Below are 17,270 nucleotides of genomic sequence, written 5' to 3' on the forward strand. Positions count from 1 at the left end.
GAGGCATCTCCTGAAGATCCTGTGACTTGGCCAGAATTACAGGTGGTTATGAACCAGCAACCTGTGTGGGTGCTAGGAACTGAACTTAGGTCCTCTAGTAGTTTGTGCTCTTAACCACTGAGCCATTCTCCGGCCCCTGATAGTTGCCTTTTGAAAGGTTGTAGGGAACTGCTGGGAACTTTGCCAACAGAACTCAAGGCAGCAGTGAGAGAACTGGACTGGACAGCTGGGAGGACATAGGGAGTCAGAAGGAGAAGGGAGCTCTGGCATCACCAAGGTTGCTTTCTCCTGGGCTCTGCTCCTGACACTTCACACATTCATTCTGTAGTGCAATAGATCACTAGAGTTTTCTTATCTGTCCCCACCAAGCAGCCCCTATTGCCCTTGGTCTCAGTGCTGCTGATGTTTGGATCTGGCTAGTCTAGGTGTCTCAGACATTCAAAGTCATTATAGCAGTGTCATATGGGACTGGTATTCCACTTGACAGTGTCCTTAAGTTCATTCCCTGATGTAATTGGTACAGGATTATTATTATTTCTTCCTCTTTCTCCTCCTCCTCTTCCTCTTCTAATTATTGTCTTTAATCTTTCTTATACAGTCTGGTCGTTATCTCCCCCCATTCTGCCCTCTAAGAGTTCCTCAACCCATTCTTCTTCCCTAGTCTCCAAAAAGATATCCCCACCTCACCCTCCACCAGAGGGAGGGATCTGGGTGAGGGAGGGGAAAGGGGGAACATGATCAGGTATTAGTTGGGGAGACAGCAGAATGAATGGAAATATGCAACCTAGGAGTGTGCAGGGACTCTCTAGAATGTACCAGAGACCTTGGAGGTGAGAGAATCTCAGGATTCAAAGGGACCTTAGATGAAATGCCCAACGGTGGGGAGAGGGAACTTGTAGAGTCCACCTCCAGTAGAAAGAGAGGGTATCAAGCAGAGGGATAGGGTTGTTATCCTATAGTCAAAAACACTGACACAGAATTGTTCCTGTCTAAAAGAATTTCAGGGACAAAAATGGAGAGGAGACTGAGGAAAGGAGGTCCAATGACAGACCCAAATTGGGATCCAGCTCAAGGGGAGGCTCCCAGGCCTGACACTGTTACTGATTCTTTGGTGTGCTTACAGACAGGAGCCTAGCATGGCTGCCCTTCAAGAGGCCCAACAAGCAGCTGACTGAGACAGGGGCAGATACTTACACCCAACCAATGTACTGAAGGCAGGGACACCTATGGTTGAATTAGGGAAAAGCTGGAAGAAGTTGAAGAAGGCAACCCCACAGGATTTCTTCTTTTAAAGCTAAAGATTTTTCCAGAATTTCTGGGCATTGTGACACATGTCTATAATCTCACCACTTGGGAGGTGCAAGAGAATCAGGAGTTTAGGGTCATTCTCACCCAGCAAAGTTGAGGCCAGCCTGAGCTGTAGATTTTATATCAGAAAGCCACTAGAAAGAACTAGGAAGAGAAAAAGAAGTGTCACAGGGTGGGGTGGAAGACAGATGGACAGACTGACTCTGGAGGAAATGAGCTGGTATGACTTAACCATGTCTCTATGTTGAGGGGAGTGTCTGCATGGTATTTGTGTTTACTTCAGCACTACAGGACAACAGCCTCCGATTTTCTTGCTGTTGGGAAAGGCTTTTTTTTTTTTTTTTGTCAGCAGCTCTGAGGCTCTGCCTTCTAACACATGCCACATGCGCATGAGCACACACCCTGCCTCCTTCCTCAAAGTTCTCCTGGGTTCTTTATAAAGTTTTGAGCAGTTTCTGCTGTTAGGCCTGGGGCAGTAACTCTGGGAAGGACTGTCACACATCCCTAGAGTAGAGTTCCTTTCTCTGTAGTCTGAACTGTGCAGTAAAGCTGTCACCCAACGGACTGATCCCAGAACTTTGCATATGGTAAGCAGGAAAAATAACTGTTGGGTGGAATATTTGTATGTACTTTGAATAATACTTCTATTGGGAAATATTCTTAGGAATTGAGTTGCTAGATAAAAAGCTACAAGTGTCCCCCTCTACTCCAGTGACTATGCCAGCCCCACCCCCAGTGCTGCCATGTTAACTTTTCTCCCATAGCAACTACTTTCTTCTTATCTACTAACCTGATTTTGAAGAATAATTTCCATTTTGAGGGTATGCAAGGTCTGCCTCAGCTCAAGTAGATCTCCCAGCTCAGTTTCTTGAGTGTCTGGAATGACAGACATACCCCACCATGCTCAGCGTCACAAAGACTCACTTGTTAAACTCAAGAGCTAAAGGCTCTAAACGATAATCCTCCCCTCATTTCAGCACCCACCTGGTCAGCCAACTTTGACGTCCCAATGGAAACCACCCACGGCGCTCCCTTGGACTCAGTGGGATCTGATGTCTGGAGCACAGAGGAGCCAATGCCAACTAAAGAGACAGGCTGGGCTTCTTTTTCAGAGTTCACATCCTCCCTGAGGTGAGCAAGTTGTGTGCTTTCTTAAAACCTTTGCAGAAGGAAGCAGGCAGGGCATGGACTGTGCACCTTGTTATATTCTGCCCCTTGTTTTACCTGAGCTGAGTAAGGATTGAGATTCAGCAGAGGTTGAAGCATACTGACCCAGCTGAGCATGGCAGCAAAGCAGAAGCTGCCCTGGGAAGAATGGCTTCAGAATGTTAAGCAGGATAGAAGGGAAGATGGCACCTTTAGAGCTGTGGCGCTTCAAATGCTCCATAGGGGGATCAAGGGAAGTCAGAGTGGGCGCCTGACTGACCCCTGTGGAAAGGCACAGCTGTAAGGCCAGGTCCAACTTCGCTGTGTGTGAGCTTGTTTCTCACTTGCCACCGTCTGTGCTGTGAGTGTTGGCAGGTCACTGTTGTTGCCAGTCCTGTGTTTGTTTTACTCGGTGAGAGAGACCTTATTTCTCCTGTATAGCTTTGTCAACATTTGAATATTAGAGATTTCATGAGGATTTTGTGTTTCACTTTGTGTAAGTGAGGTCTGTTCACACTGCTGACATCGGAATTTTCTCTTTTCTGAAAGCACAAAGGAGTCTTTAAGGAGTAATTCTCCTGTGGAAATGGAAACCAGCACTGAGCCTGTGGACCCCTTGACACCTGGTGCAGCTGCCTTGGCCTCTCAGCCAGAGGGTGAGTGCAGTGTGACAATGCTCACAGCAGGCAGGACAGACCAGACCAGGCTTGGGCTCAGACCAAAAGGAGGCAGGAAAATAAGAGAATGGCTCTGATGTCTGTTGGTCATCACAGGAGAAGGGAGAAGAAACTATCCTGACAGAACCACAAAACAGATTCTAGAAGGAGTTGGCTACCAAGTGTCAGTCCTGTCAGTGTTGAGGACAGGTAGTTATCTGTCTTAGTTAGTTAGGGTTTTACTGCTGTGAACAGACACCATGACCAAGGCAAGTCTTATAAGGACATTTAATTGGGGCTGGCTTACAGGTTCAGAGGTTCAGTCCAGTATCATCAAGGTGGGAGCATGGCAGCATCCAGGCAGGCAAGGTGCAGGAAGAGCTAAGAGTTCTACGTCTTCATCTGATGGCTGCTAGGAGAATACTGGCTTCCAGACAGCTAGGATGAAGGTCTCAAAGCCCACACCCACAGTGACACACTCCAACAGGACCACACCTTCTAAGAGTGCCACTCTCTGGGCCAAGCATACATAAGCCATCACAGTATCTAAACCCAGAGAGAGGAGAAAGCATAATGCTCAGGGTAGAAAAGACCAGACTAGATACCGTGCCTCCATCCTGTGCCTGAGTACCCTCTGGAGTTCTGCTGAGGCACATGGGGGTGTGATCCTGCTCTAGGTTGTGGGCCTGGTTTTTCCTCCCTATATGAAGTGGTCATAGGTATCTGAATCCTAGGGGGCAATATCACTGCTCAGAATATTTACCTGTGCTCCTTGGACTGAGCCTGAACCGTTTGCAGACTGCTGAAGAGCCATTTGAGAGAGGAGTGTGGTAGGGATGTGTGTGGAGACAAGAGCCTCAGGAAGGAGCAAAGTGGTGAGTTTCTGGGAAAAGAAAGAGGAAGTGAGCAGAGGCTCCAGAACAAAACCAGAAAAGTGATGGGGACATTATCACTCCGAACATTTGAGCCCACAAAAGTTGTGTCAGAAGTTTGTTGTCTGGTATTCTAGTTTGATTTTGTTGTGTGATAAGACTTTCGACAAGCAACATAGGAAAGGAGAAGCTCCACTTGACCTACGTCTCCAGGTTATTCAGTCCGTCATTTTAGGGAGCAAAGCAGGAGCTCAACCACCTGGCCATGTTGCATCCACAGTCACGAGCAGAGAGAGCATAATCACCACCTTGCTGGCTGCTGGCGTCCTCAGCCAGCCTTCCTCTCTTATACACAGTAGAGAGCCTGGCCCACAGTTGGCTAGATCCTCTTCCATCAGTTAACATCCATAGAATCCCCCGAAGACTCACCTGATAAGAGTTATTCAGTTGAGACTCTCTAAACTATAGCAGCTTAACATTTAAAACACCATTGTAGCTGGTTTGGTGGCCAAGGAGCTAGAGGCACATAGTAGTGTCCTCTACCTGGGGTTATATAGATTGGAACACTGGGTTCAGATCTAGAAATCTGACAAGTCCAAGCTCATAACCATTGAGCATACCGTGTGGCTTCCTGTTGTAGAACAAAGAAGGAAAGATCCCCAGACCCATTCTCCTGTGTTGTAGAATGGGTGTAGGAGCAGTGGAAGGAGGCTGGGACCATATGGTCACAGAGCTAGGAAGATTCTTTGGAACTTGCAGCCCTCCATTGAGGAAAACTATGAGTGAGCCACCCTGGTGGGCTTTTATAAGAGCCAGGTGCCCTTCAAGAATGTAGCAAGGCAGAGCTGCCACTCTTAACATCTTGAAGTCATAGGCAGGACTAAGGCATGGGAGTCTGAGTCGAAAGGAGACTGAGCTCCAGGGTAGGATTGGTATATGTGACCATCCACTGTGTGCACTTTCAGCACCAGGTAGTGTGGCCATGGAAGCCAGCTCAGATGGGGAAGAGGATGCTGAGAATACAGACAAGGTAACTGAGACCGTGATGAATGGCGGCATGAAGGAAACACTCAGCCTCACTGTAGACGCCAAGACAGAGACTGCAGTCTTCAAAAGGTAACCAGAGCCTGGGGCTCCTACGGTGACAACTTGTCGGGAGGAAATGGGGAAGAAACTAGACATGAACATTTTTAGAGTCAACTGAGTACTCAAAGGCTAGCTTGCTATCTTTCTAATATCTCTATTAATGTTAGAGGGACAGTTTGAACCCCTAAAGTGCATTTTTCCTTGTGTGTGTTGTCTTCAGAGTCTAGCAGATTGACAGTGCTCAGGTAATTGACACAGCTTTGCTCATGATAGAAACTGGCATGGACAGAGGCTGCAGATCCTACTTGTCTGCCCACGGTGCGGTGGCATACAGATAGATTGAATTCTGTAACTGTAATACAATTATTGTAATTCAGTAGCAATAGGATACTGCTAACAACACAGACTGGATTTGAAAATAGCAGACTCAGCTCTACAACTCATGAATAGAATGGAAATTTAAATCTGAAAACTGTAGAGGGTAACAGAAACACTTCTATCAAGATTTGGGCCTGATCACAGAAGTCCTCTTTCACTGCTTAATGAGGGCACTATAAGACAAAACCATGAACTAGAGAAACAGATGATAGGATAATGCCATATATGGCAAATGTGGTCAACACTCTTCTATTAAAAGCTTACAAACTAGGGGCTAGAGAGGTAGTTCGGTTGGTAAAGGGCTTCCTCTTGCAAGAGGGAGGACCTGGGTTTGATCCTGAGTCCTCACATACAAGCTGGGTATGGTGACATGCACTGGGGTGACAGAAACAGATAGAGTCTTATGGCTCGTTGGATCCCAAGTCCCAGTGTGAGGAACTAAAAAACAAGGCGAATGGCTCTTTAATCACCTGGGATTGAGCTCTGGCCTCCATATGCATGCACACTCACATAAGTGCACATTCACAGATACACACTTGTATACATACAAGTGAAACAGCTCAGCAGGTAAAAAAATTGACCATGCAAGCTTGATAACGGGATTTTAGTCCCTGAGCCCATGGAAGGAGAGAACAGAACCCTGAAAGCTGTCCTCTAAGACATACAAATATACCTCACACGTACACATATAAGATTAACAAACAAAACCCAGCCAACTTGTTTTTCCCATTTTAGTTTATGTGTATGGATGTTTTGCTTGCATATTATGCCTTCATCACATATGTTCAGAGACCAGAAAAAGGAGGAGTTCAGGTCCCTTGAGACTGGAGCTGTAGATGTTGTAAGCCGAATATGAATGCTAGGAATTGAACGTAAGTCCCCTAGAAGAGCAGTCAGCTCTCTTAACCACTGAACTCTCTCTAGCCCCCAAACAAAAAGACTAAAACAAAACTTAAACAAAAATTACTCACATACGCAAAACCGTGAACTTCATCTTTATTTATTATAATGGAGATTTCTGAAGAAAAGTTTGAAGATTACCTAAGCAAGTCCAAACCTTATACACCATTACGAGACAGCTCAGTGCTGCAGAGACATCTGCCAAGGTTAACCTTTAGGTTAAGAAAGAGTTCTTAGAAGGAATTTGTTCCAAATACTCTTACAGTATAGGTGGAAATTCAAGGTTTCTAGTTTGCCTAGGTGACAAAAAGGCATAGTTAAGACCTGCCTGCCACCTGTGCAGTCATCTACAGCCACATGGGCATCGAAGCTGTGGTGTTACTGTACTTGAAGAGTGGGCCACAGTGATGGTGGTAAGGGAGGTAGGGCTGCTCAGTGCTAGAGCCTTTGCCTAGCACGTACGACGCTGTGTTCATCCCCAGCACTATTTTAAAAAGGAAAAATCCAATCCCCCTAAGTGCCTTTTAAAGCAACTGCAGGAGCATTATGAAAAGAATACAAGTACAAGCTTTGGGGGGTGTGGGGAGGATTCCACAATTCCACAGGTAAAGTGCTTACTGCGTAAGTATGAGGACTTTAGTTTGGATCCCCAACATCCATGTAAAGGTTAGCACAGCTATATGCAACTGTAATCCAGAAGGACGGGCAGATTCTGGAAACTTCCTGACTATCCAGCTTAGCTTAAATAGTGAGCTTCAGGTTCATGGAGAGACAGTAGCCTAATGTGAGGAGCAGTTGAAGACTTACAGTATCAACCTGTTGATCTTTACCAGTGCATATACAGGCAAGTACCCACGGTCATATGTCACACCCACGTGAGAGAGATACCAGCTGTGCATAGTGGCACCTGCCTGTCACCTCAGCTCTGGGGAAATTCAGGCCAGAAAATCACTTTTCCTTGTCCTGCTGTATATTGTCTAAAACACATTCGTAAGAGAATGCGTATATACATCAGTGTTGGTACTCTTTGTTCTCTAGGCACTTTGCCTATGTCTGGCTTCAAGCAGCTCTCTCCTCTCAGGAACCCTGTGAGGTACAGCTATGAGTCTTTTCCATACTTCCCAGGTGAAGAACTAGGTACTAGAGCCAAAGAATGTACCAGAGTCTCCTGGGAGTCAACAGAGGAAAAGGTAGAATATACTTTTGACCTATGGGCAGAATAGCATTTCTTTGCAAAACAAGGAAGGGTGGCTGAGGAGACAGCTCTGTGGTTAAGGATGCCTTCTGCTCTTCCAGACAACCCAAGTTCAGTTCCTAGCATCCATGTCAGGCAGCCCATAGCTGTCTGTGGCTCCAGCTCCAAGGATCTGATGCCTCTGTCTTCCTATGGTACCTGCACTCATGTACCCACATTCATATGTAGACAGACACACCTACTCGTAATTAAATATAAACTTAAAAATTATGAAAACAGCCTGCGCAGTGGTGGTGCATGTCTTTAATTCTAGTGCTCAGGAGACAGAGACAGGCAGATCTCTGAGTTCAAAGCCAGCCTGCTCTACAGAGTAAATTCCAAGACAGCCAGGGCTACACAGAGAAACCCTGGAGGTGGGGGAGAGAAAACAAGAACAAAGGGGTGGGGGGCTATAGAGACGGTTCAGAGGTTAAGAGCACTGGCCATTCTTTCAGAGGGTTTGATTCCCAACACCCACATGGCGGCTCACAACCATCTATAACTTCAGTTCCAGGAAATTTGACACCTTCTGGCCTCTGTATGCACCAGGCATGCACGTAGTGCACAGATTTACATGCATGCAAAATACTCAATGCATATAAGGTAAAAATAATAAAAACAAGAAACTATAATGCACAAAGAATTGAGATGATCACTTTATTGTTAAAAGTTTTTAGTCAATGATTAAGAAACAGAGAACAGGTTGGGAAAGAAACATGTAGTGCCTACACAAGAGACTGGAATTTAGTATTCAAAGATTTCCTATATGCTAATAAGAACAAGAAAGTCCACTGATGGTGGTGATCTCAGTTATCACTAGTGCCAGTCAAGGACTGCTGACAATCTTGGGCCTGTCTGGGCTATGTAGAAAAAAATAGTCTGTTTAAGGCAGAATAGCATACAGCCTAGGCCGGTCTGAACTCACTGTGAAGATAATCTTGAATTTGTGATCTTAACTCCACCTCTCCAATCCTAAGGAGGTAAGCTAGGGCTCTGTGCAAGCCAGACAAGCATGCATTCAAATGAGACTCCAGCCTAAGTCATAAGCTTGAGATTAGTCTGGGCGACATAGTGAGGCCTGTCTCAAAAAGAGAAGAAGAAGATGGGGTGGGTGGGAGAAACTTAAATAGAATATGAGCAAACAATAGCAGTTTATAGGCAGGAAAAGTAAAAAGACTGAAAAGTGAAGTCATATTTTAAGGCACTGTAGAAATGAGAGCAGGCACCATTTGAGGAGATTGGAAAGGGACTTAGGTAGGGAAACGGGCCTTGATAGTGGGAAAATATGTTTGTAAGTGAGGGTTCTCTGATAAAAAGATGGCCCACTTTTTTTTCCCCTGGGTATACCACCCTGAGAAATGCCAGTGCTGGTGGGTCCTTTGTGGCTGTAGGGAGTCACAGAGAGGTGCGTGTTCACGGTGGGCATCATGCCTTTTGCTCAGGAGCGTGTGGCACTTCAGATGTGCAGTATCCAAACAAATAGACAGTGGATTCAGGTCAAGGCTCATGGCTTGGAGTAAACACATAGCGATAGGTATGTGCATTACGGTAGTTGCCTTGTAGGCAAAGGAGTAGAAGAGGGCTGAGAAAAGGGAGTTGACAAAGAAGTCTTAGGGGTGAGTGTAGCGTGGTGGGACAGTACACGTTTACCATGCTGATGCCGTGGCTCTTCCACCACTGTGGAAAGTCTGAGTATCAGACCTATGCCAGCCCTGTAAGTTGTGATTAGCCTGGTAAGCTGCCCCAAAGTCAGGAAATTCAATGTGCAAGTCCAGGCCAAGGCTTGGTTCGGAGGAGACATGCCTTCCTTTTGGAATCTATTTGAATTGGGTAGAGTGTGAATTCAGGTAGAGCAAAGCACAGCTAACATTGCAGCTACTGGAGTCAGGAATATGCTTGCTGTCTCTCCACCAAGAGCTGCCCATGGGCAACTCCGGCTCCCATTCTCTGCTCCTGGTCTTGGCTCCTTGTTCCCTCCTGGTATCTGCTCTTGATATGCCCTGCTGGAGAGCAGCAGAAGGCTTTCCACCTGGCTTAGCAGTGGGTACCTCTGGCCTGTGGGCAAGGCTACAAGCCAGGAGCACGTGCAAGTGGTGGGCCTGGCCTTGAGCGCACGGTGGAACTAAAGGCTCCTGTTCCTTCAAACAGGTTCTCTTCACACCTCCACCGACTCTGCGGGGTGCCATGTGCAGTCGTGGACATGTTTCCCCAATTCCTCATTTCTAGGAGTGTTCTGAAACTCTTGTACGTTTCTTTTTCTGTTTTGCACACTTGGCCTCAGAGTGTTGAAGTCCTACCGGTATGTACGGTGACACGGACCGCTCTTTCTCAGACACCAGCCACATTACATTGTCCCTCTCAGTTCCCACCTGTGTGTGGCCCTTTCCTCTTGTGGTTCCCCAGTCACTGTCTGCATTTCTGTGATCCTTCCACCCTGAGCATGCTCAGCCCCAGGGCTTGCCACCGTGGCAGTCATGACTTCAGAGCCATTTGCATGTGACCTCATCCTCTGGCCCTAGACATTGTGCCTAGTATGTAATGCACCTATCTTCCTCTTTCTTGTAGTGAGGAAGAGAAACTGTCTACCTCTCAAGATGCTGCTTGCAAAGATGGAGAAGAGACCCCCGAGCCAGCAGAAGCCAAGTGCACAGCTCCCCGGACCCCCAGCAGTAGTCCCGAGCAAAGGTACCCATCCTGCCTGTGCCCTCTGAAGGCTCTACCCTGCCTCTGCTTGACATCTGGAAGGTAGAAGGGAGTCAACTGTTCAGGGTGGGGCCTTAAAAGTTCTTTGCAGCTGTGCCCAAGCCTTTAGCAGTGTGCTAGGGCACAGTGGCATTTCTCAGGTCTCAAGTAGTCAGCTGCCCAAGCCAAGCTCTAAGAAACAGCACTTGTCTTTGCAGCCTGAGTCCCTGGCTCCAGCTTGGATGATTGAGAGCGCTGGCTCCGCAGATAGGTTCTGGGGAGGAGTGATTGCTCAGGCGGAACTCAAGTTTTGGAGGTCATGCTTTGAATGGTGTTACGCCCTCCAGGGTTGGGGTCCTCAATGGTCCTGTGAACTGCCTCATTTCCTCATCACACTTGTGACACCAGAGGACTTGTCTGAGGCCCTTTGCCATGTACTGCAAAATACTTCAACCCTAGAAGGAATGTCCCCATTGGATCAATCCCTAGAGGGCTGATACCTGTGGGTGGGTGTATCTTAGTGACATGGCCCAACTGCCAAAGCTATGTGATCTGCATGTGGTGTTTTCTTTCTAGTTACCTTTTGCTAAGATTGAGCCAGTGGTCTGAAGGGATAGGCCAAGCCAAGGCCTCAGCTGCAAAGGGCCCATGCCCATACACTCAGCCTGGAAGGTAGAGCCAGGTGACCAAGGATTCTCAGGAGCCTACATCAGAAGATGAATGAACATAAGCTCCGGACAGCAAGGAACTTTGTTCAGCTCCTCTAGAGCTCACTTTTCTGATAAAAAATATACAAAATGTGTATTCCTTCTGGAAGGAATAACATGACCTTTAAAGCAATTGCAGAGGCATTGGACTTTCTCCTGGCTAGACTCCCCAGTGGGCTGTGCTCTGCAGAGTCAGTGGGCAGGAACCTCTGGACACTTAACTCTTCCTGGTCTGGAAGTCCCTATTCATGGCACCCCTCTGCCCTGTTTGTGTTCAGAAATTCTAGTCAAAATGAAGTATGGATTTGTGATTTTTTTTTTTTTTAATCTTTTTGCCTACAGAATCAATTGTAAGTACTGTGTGAGCAGGTTGCTCTTAGGAAAGCTTGGGGAGAAAGGGCACTGGCTATTTGGGAAGGCCTCCTTTCCCTGGATTTGCAGGGTGTCTTTATGTAGTTACATCAGCCCCTGGAGCATGGATTGGGGAGTTTGTTCTTTTTTCTTTTTTTTTTTTTTTAATTTATTTATTTTATTTATGAGTACACTGTAGCTGTCTTTAGACACACCAGAAGAGGGCATCCAATCTCGTTACGGATGGTTGTGAGCCACCATGTGGTTGCTGGGATTTGAACTCGGGACCTCTGGAAGAGCAGTCAGTGCTCTTAACTGCTGAGCCATCTCTCCAGCCCCGGGGAGTTTGTTCTTAATATGTTAGAAGTCATACACATGGCCTTGGATTGCTTTTTTTCTATATAGTGAAGACTCCTTGCCGAATGGTGCCCACTTAGGTTCCTTTCAAGCTGTTTACATGGCATGAAAGGCCCTGCCCTTCCTCACCCAGCCCTGGCCAGAACAGGAGTCACTGGTGAAGCCACAGTAGGCAGGTATCTCGTATCTCAAGGAATGTGCTCAAGGGGAGACTGGAGGACTGTGTGCAGAAAGGTAGGGGTCAGGGCTTGGCCCCTGCACAGCAGCATTGAGCTGGTGCCAAAGATGCTTAGTGTGCTGCCAGCACTCTTTTTGGAATCAGCCAGTAGCGTGAGAAAGAGTACAGATGGCAGCCTTTGCCAGTCTCACACTGCTCTGGGTCTGGGCCTTGCCAGGACCATCTGAGGACTTTGCATTGCCACCATATCAGACTGCAGCAGTGTGCTCTGGCTGCACAGTTGGTCTGTTAGTGTTCCCCATACATCGTACTTACAAAGCCCTGCATGGGCATTATTGTTCCCTATCTGCCGAGGAGAAAGCAGGACTGTAAAGTTAAGAAACATATTTAAGAACATACAGCTTGTGAACTACAGGTACACCCACACCCAGCTCTGTCTGCCTCTAGAATCTCAGTCCCTGTGCCTCATACAGTGAGGCACCATCATGTGTAATTAGAGTGCAATATTGGGAGCACCTCCTGGTTCCTGTTATGGCTGGCAGGTCTCCAGTGGAGAAGTCAGTCCAGTTAAAAAATATCTGTGTGCTTCTGGCCACAGCCTGGCCAGACTTGTTCAAGAGCCTTAGGTTGTGGTTTTGGCAGAAGACCCATTTCTGCTCTCTCTCTAGAGCTGCTTTATCTCTGCTGTTTCTGCTCTGTGGGAACCAGCATCTGGCTGGACCCCTTTGTTTTCAGTAGTTATCCTCTGCACAGACCTTTTCCTTCCCATTTCCTAGCAGAGCTTCCAGGTGGAAGTCAGGTTGCACCCCCAGAGGACATCAGGGTTTCCAAAGTGTGCAGCTGGGACCAGCAGCTTGAACACTAAGTAAACTGTTGTGTGAACTGAACACAACAATTTGCATGCAGTTCTGAGAAGCTGACTTGGGAGCTTCCACCACCACTGGCAGCCATGTGGAGGGTGGGCAAAGCTAACTTCGCCCTGCTCAGTGTCCAGTGCCTCAGGTGTCTGTCTCCTTCTCTGCAGGACCGACCAGCCAAGCGACACGTCAGTTAATGGCCCTGTATGATGAGTGACGTCTACTGCTGCTGACTGAAGACTGCAGGCCACCACCACCCAGGGGCTCTGGAGGGCTCACCCAGAGCTACCAAGCCACCACTACTGCACTCTGCAAGGGATCAGGACCAGCAACCTTTATATTCTAGATTCTAAGACATTGTACAGAGAAATTCAGACGTGTAAAAATATTGCACATTGACAAATACCAAGAATTTTTGCGTATGTTTATATTGTATTGATCTAAATCCTGGGTAGCCTGTGACACCAGATCTTGCCACCCATGTAATAATAGTAATGATACATAGTTCAGATGGTTGTAAGAATAGTTTTATAAAGTGATACACAGATCTATTGTATTCAAAACATAACTATTTGACAATTATTAGTGTGACCAAAGTATTAGACAGTTTTCATACATTTTCCACCTTGTACAAAATTCTGAATTCATTTTTCTTCCAGGTTGGCACAGCGCTGTCGATGGAAAAGCCCTCTGTGTGTTATTTTGGTTGTTCTGACTTACAAAGTGATTTTGAATAAGAAATACTTGGTGTTTTTTTTATAACCCACTTTCAATTGGTAACTGTTTTCTGTATTGTTTCAGGCGGATCAAATGTGTGAGTCTTGGTGGAGATTAAGTATTTATTGGTACAGCTTAGTTGATGAATTGCTCTTCTTGTAAAGCCATATGTTCTGTTAAGGTCTGGTTTGCTCAGAGTGTTTCTTTCTGCAGGTGAAACACTAGAATATTGGAGTGTACATGACTGTGGTTAGATTTTTTTGGGGGGTGGGGGGTGGTGTTTGTTTTTTGTTTTGTTTTGGTAGTTCATCCGCCTTTTAACCCATTCACCAAAATGTCCCTTGTCGGCAAGTATCACTGATGGCCATTTCAGAGTGGTCTGCATCCACACTGCTCTGTGTCACAGAGGTGAGTCTGGAAATGCTCGTGCTGTGACGGGGACTGTGCCCATCAGGCGGGCGGGCTGGAACAGAATCACAGCCTGGTATCCAAGCATGTTCCTTGTTTTACTGTACCTTGTGAGGGTTTCACTTGTAAACCAGTGGATTTTAGAACTGGTTTGTGTGTATATAGTGATTATGGATACTAATTCAATGTAATTTATAATTTTCTATGTCAGCGTAAACACATCCTCGCCTCCTCCAACAGCTGAAGCAATGGCCTGGGCACTGCCACGCCGTCTGGTGAAGGGCTCAGTCACCATGGCGTCTGGTGAAGGGCTCAGTCACCTCGCCTCTTGCACTTTTAGATGCAGATCAATTTTTCATTCTATAATAGAAAATATTCACATATTTTTACATCATTTGTTTTTTCCTGACCAGTATTTAAAACCAAAAGGATATTCTGAACAATGGCCAACAAGTTTTTTAGAACCAGCATCCCAAGCAGTGTGCCTACATGACATCGCGTATGGAGATAGAGTCAAGTGTCCAATGCCTTACTCCTTACTCGCTTCTCACTGTACACAGTGCAAGGGACCACCTCAGGTGGCCGAGGCAGGCCTGGTCACCAGGCTCAGTGGGCAGCAGGAGGCCCTGGGACTGGTGGCGAGGGGCTCGGTGGCCTGTGCGTGCCCGCTCAGGACCCTTCAGTCACAGCTCCTTCAGAAGAGACTGCGTTCTCTGGAATCTGGTGCCACCAGAGGACAGGGCTCCTTCTGCTCGTCTCAGGGATGGTTGACCTGCGTGGCCCAGGACCTCACATTGCTGGCGGATGGCATGCTCCTGTCTCACCTGGTGACAAGCTTTGCTGACCACAGCCAGGATTTGGCTTCTTGTCAGCCCACACTGCCTCCTTGCTGTGGATTGGGCTGGCTTTTCTGTCCCACCGTCCACTGGGAAAGGAACACTTGGGTGTTGTGCTTGGGAAAGGACTTGGATTTGCTTGTCTTGGGGAGAGGCTGTGAGGGTGACAGGTGTGTTTGGTTGGAGGGTGCCAGCCAGGGCTTGTGATGAGTCCCTGCTCCTTTTCATTTCTGTGTATTGGCCGAATGAATTGCAAGACTAACAGATGTCTACAGTACAATACCTGTATTACAAGTAATAACAAAATAAAGCCTGATGCTTTGTTTCTAGAAAGTTCCTCTTGAGCCTTTTTGGAATTCTAGCAGCCACATTGTGAGCCTGTGCCAAGAGTCCTCTTCAGCTTTCTTCTCTCCTTGGCTCTTGGGCATGCCAGCTCCGGAGAAACACTGCCGTGGCCCACACACACTTTCAGCCACCAGTGCCTGACACTTGGTGCTTGGTACATTTTTGCTAAGAGGGAACCACTACCACCTGCCATCTTGAGATAGTCTGCCTGGTCCTCTAGCTTGTCAGCTTTCCATATGTCTTGCTCCCTGCCCTGCCTGCTGTTCTTGCCAGCAAACAGCATTAGTGACATTCTACAGATTCCCATTGTTGTCTTTAAAGAATATTCCCTGCTAACCACATGGTGCAGGAAGAGAGACAACTTTTGGGTTGTTTTTTGAGACTGTGTCTCTATATAGTCCTAACTATCCTGGAACTTGATGTGGACCAGACTGGCCTTGAACTCACAGATCCTTCTGGCTCTGCCTATAGTCTTCTGGGATTAATGGTGTCTGCCAATGTACCTGGCTAAAGTGAGAAATAACTTTTAAACTATCCTCTGACCTCACATGCACAGCGTGGGACTTGTGTGCCAATCATGTCACACACAAAATACATGGTGGTATTTTGTTTCGTTTTAAGAAATACTAAACTGGCTGGGTGTGGTAGTGCATGCCTTTAATCTAGCACTTGGGAGCAGGTGGATCTCTGTGAGTTCGAAGCCAGCCTGGTTGGTCTAGGAAACAAGTTCAGGACAGCCAAGGCTCTGTTACACAGAGAACTCTATTGCAGAAAAAACAGCCTAAACTGGGCTGAGGCTTGCCTATAATCCTAGCACTTAGGAGGCTAAGGCAGAAGGATTGAACATTCAGAGCCACTCTGGGTTGTCTGTCACTTTTTGTGTGAGGTCGCTCATGTGCTACCATGCATGTTGTGGGATTCAACAGCCTGGGAGAATTGCTTCTCTTCCTAATGCTGTGGCCTTTTACTATTTCTTCATGTTGTGGTGACTCCCCAGCCATAAACTTATTTTTGTTGCTAATTCATAACTAATTTTGCTACTGTTACAAATTATAGTTGTAATCTGAGAAGCAGGATAGCTGATAGGTAACCCCCGTGAAAGGGATGCTCAACCCCAAAAGGGCCATGACCCACAGGTTGAGAACCCACTGGTCTAAGGTATTGGATTCAAGTTGATAAGCAAGCCCCATCACCTGCTGAGCCTTCTTTCGGGGCAGGAGACACTAACCTCCAAAGCATGAGTAGAGATTCCCAGTTCTCGTCCCATCTATTTGCATTGAGAGTGTGCTCCCCTTTCGTTGCTGTGCTAGCAAGGCCTGTGCTCTGCCCATCTGGCACGTGATTTCATGCTCCTCCTGGATTCCACATGTGTCTCCCACAGGCATCTCTCATGGAGTCACCATGAGCAAGGTCATAGGCTCCTGAGGATCACAGCTGACTTTGAGCAGTGTGACAAGGCCAGGATGCTTCCTCTCTGCTTGTCTTTTGATTGGAGGTAAAGAGTAGGCTCATAGGTGCTAGCAGGTGGTACCTGATAATGGGGAAGGACCTACCAGAGCTGTGCTCATGCCTCCTGTTGGCTTTTTGCTACACTCCCTCATCCTGCTGGTCCATATTTGTAAAGTAAGATGTGTCTTGTGTTGGGGTCTGCTATAGCCCATGTGCCAGGCTTGGTACACCACTTGAACTTGCAAGTAAAACTGGACAAGGTTGCTCTTGAAGAGGACCCAGGTTCAATTCCAGCCTCTTCAGTCACTCACAACCACCTATGTGTAACTCAAGTTCCAGAAACTATCCAACACCCACTTCTCACTTCTGTGGGCTCTGTGGGCTCTGTGGGCACTGCAGACACGTGGGCAAGGTGGTGATGCACATAGAACTGATGTTTGTGTGGAGAGAATGAAGCACTGCTTGCCATACATATATACTTGCTATAACTACCTGGCAAGAAGCAGCTCAGGCACACACTGGAACACGTGGGCAAACGTGAGTCGTGTGGTAACACACGCCTTTATTCCCAGCGTTTGGGAGGCAGAGGCAGGCAGATAACTGAGTTTGAGGGCAGCCTATTCTACAGAGAGTTCCAGGACAGCCAGAGCTACACAGAGAAATCCTATCTCCAAGAATCAGGTGCTGGTGACAGCATGAAACATTGGAACCTCTGTTATCATTGTTGCAAATGATGCACCCATTTGGAAAGTTGCTGAGCGTGTGTGTGTGTGTGTGTGTGTGTGTGTGTGTGTGTGTGTGTG

The 17,270-nt window shown here is 47.0% G+C and overlaps 1 protein-coding gene across 5 annotated transcripts in view; it reads left to right on the forward strand.

Moving 5' to 3' along the window:
• Positions 1-15,006, forward strand: part of Ppp6r3 (protein phosphatase 6 regulatory subunit 3) — a 114,364-nt gene extending 99,358 nt beyond the window's left edge. For all 5 annotated transcript variants that reach the window (XM_028771240.1, XM_028771242.1, XM_028771243.1 and 2 more), the window contains 5 exons: positions 2,286-2,439; positions 3,004-3,110; positions 4,948-5,098; positions 10,146-10,265; positions 12,880-15,006. In XM_028771240.1, coding sequence (XP_028627073.1) covers positions 2,286-2,439; positions 3,004-3,110; positions 4,948-5,098; positions 10,146-10,265; positions 12,880-12,922 — 575 coding nt within the window. In that variant the 3' untranslated portion in view covers positions 12,923-15,006. The remainder of the gene's footprint in view (positions 1-2,285; positions 2,440-3,003; positions 3,111-4,947; positions 5,099-10,145; positions 10,266-12,879) is intronic.
• The last annotated feature ends 2,264 nt before the right edge of the window (positions 15,007-17,270 follow it).

Source organism: Grammomys surdaster, unplaced genomic scaffold (assembly GCF_004785775.1).
Source record: "Grammomys surdaster isolate TR1022 unplaced genomic scaffold, NIH_TR_1.0 205, whole genome shotgun sequence".
NCBI lineage: Eukaryota > Metazoa > Chordata > Mammalia > Rodentia > Muridae > Grammomys > Grammomys surdaster.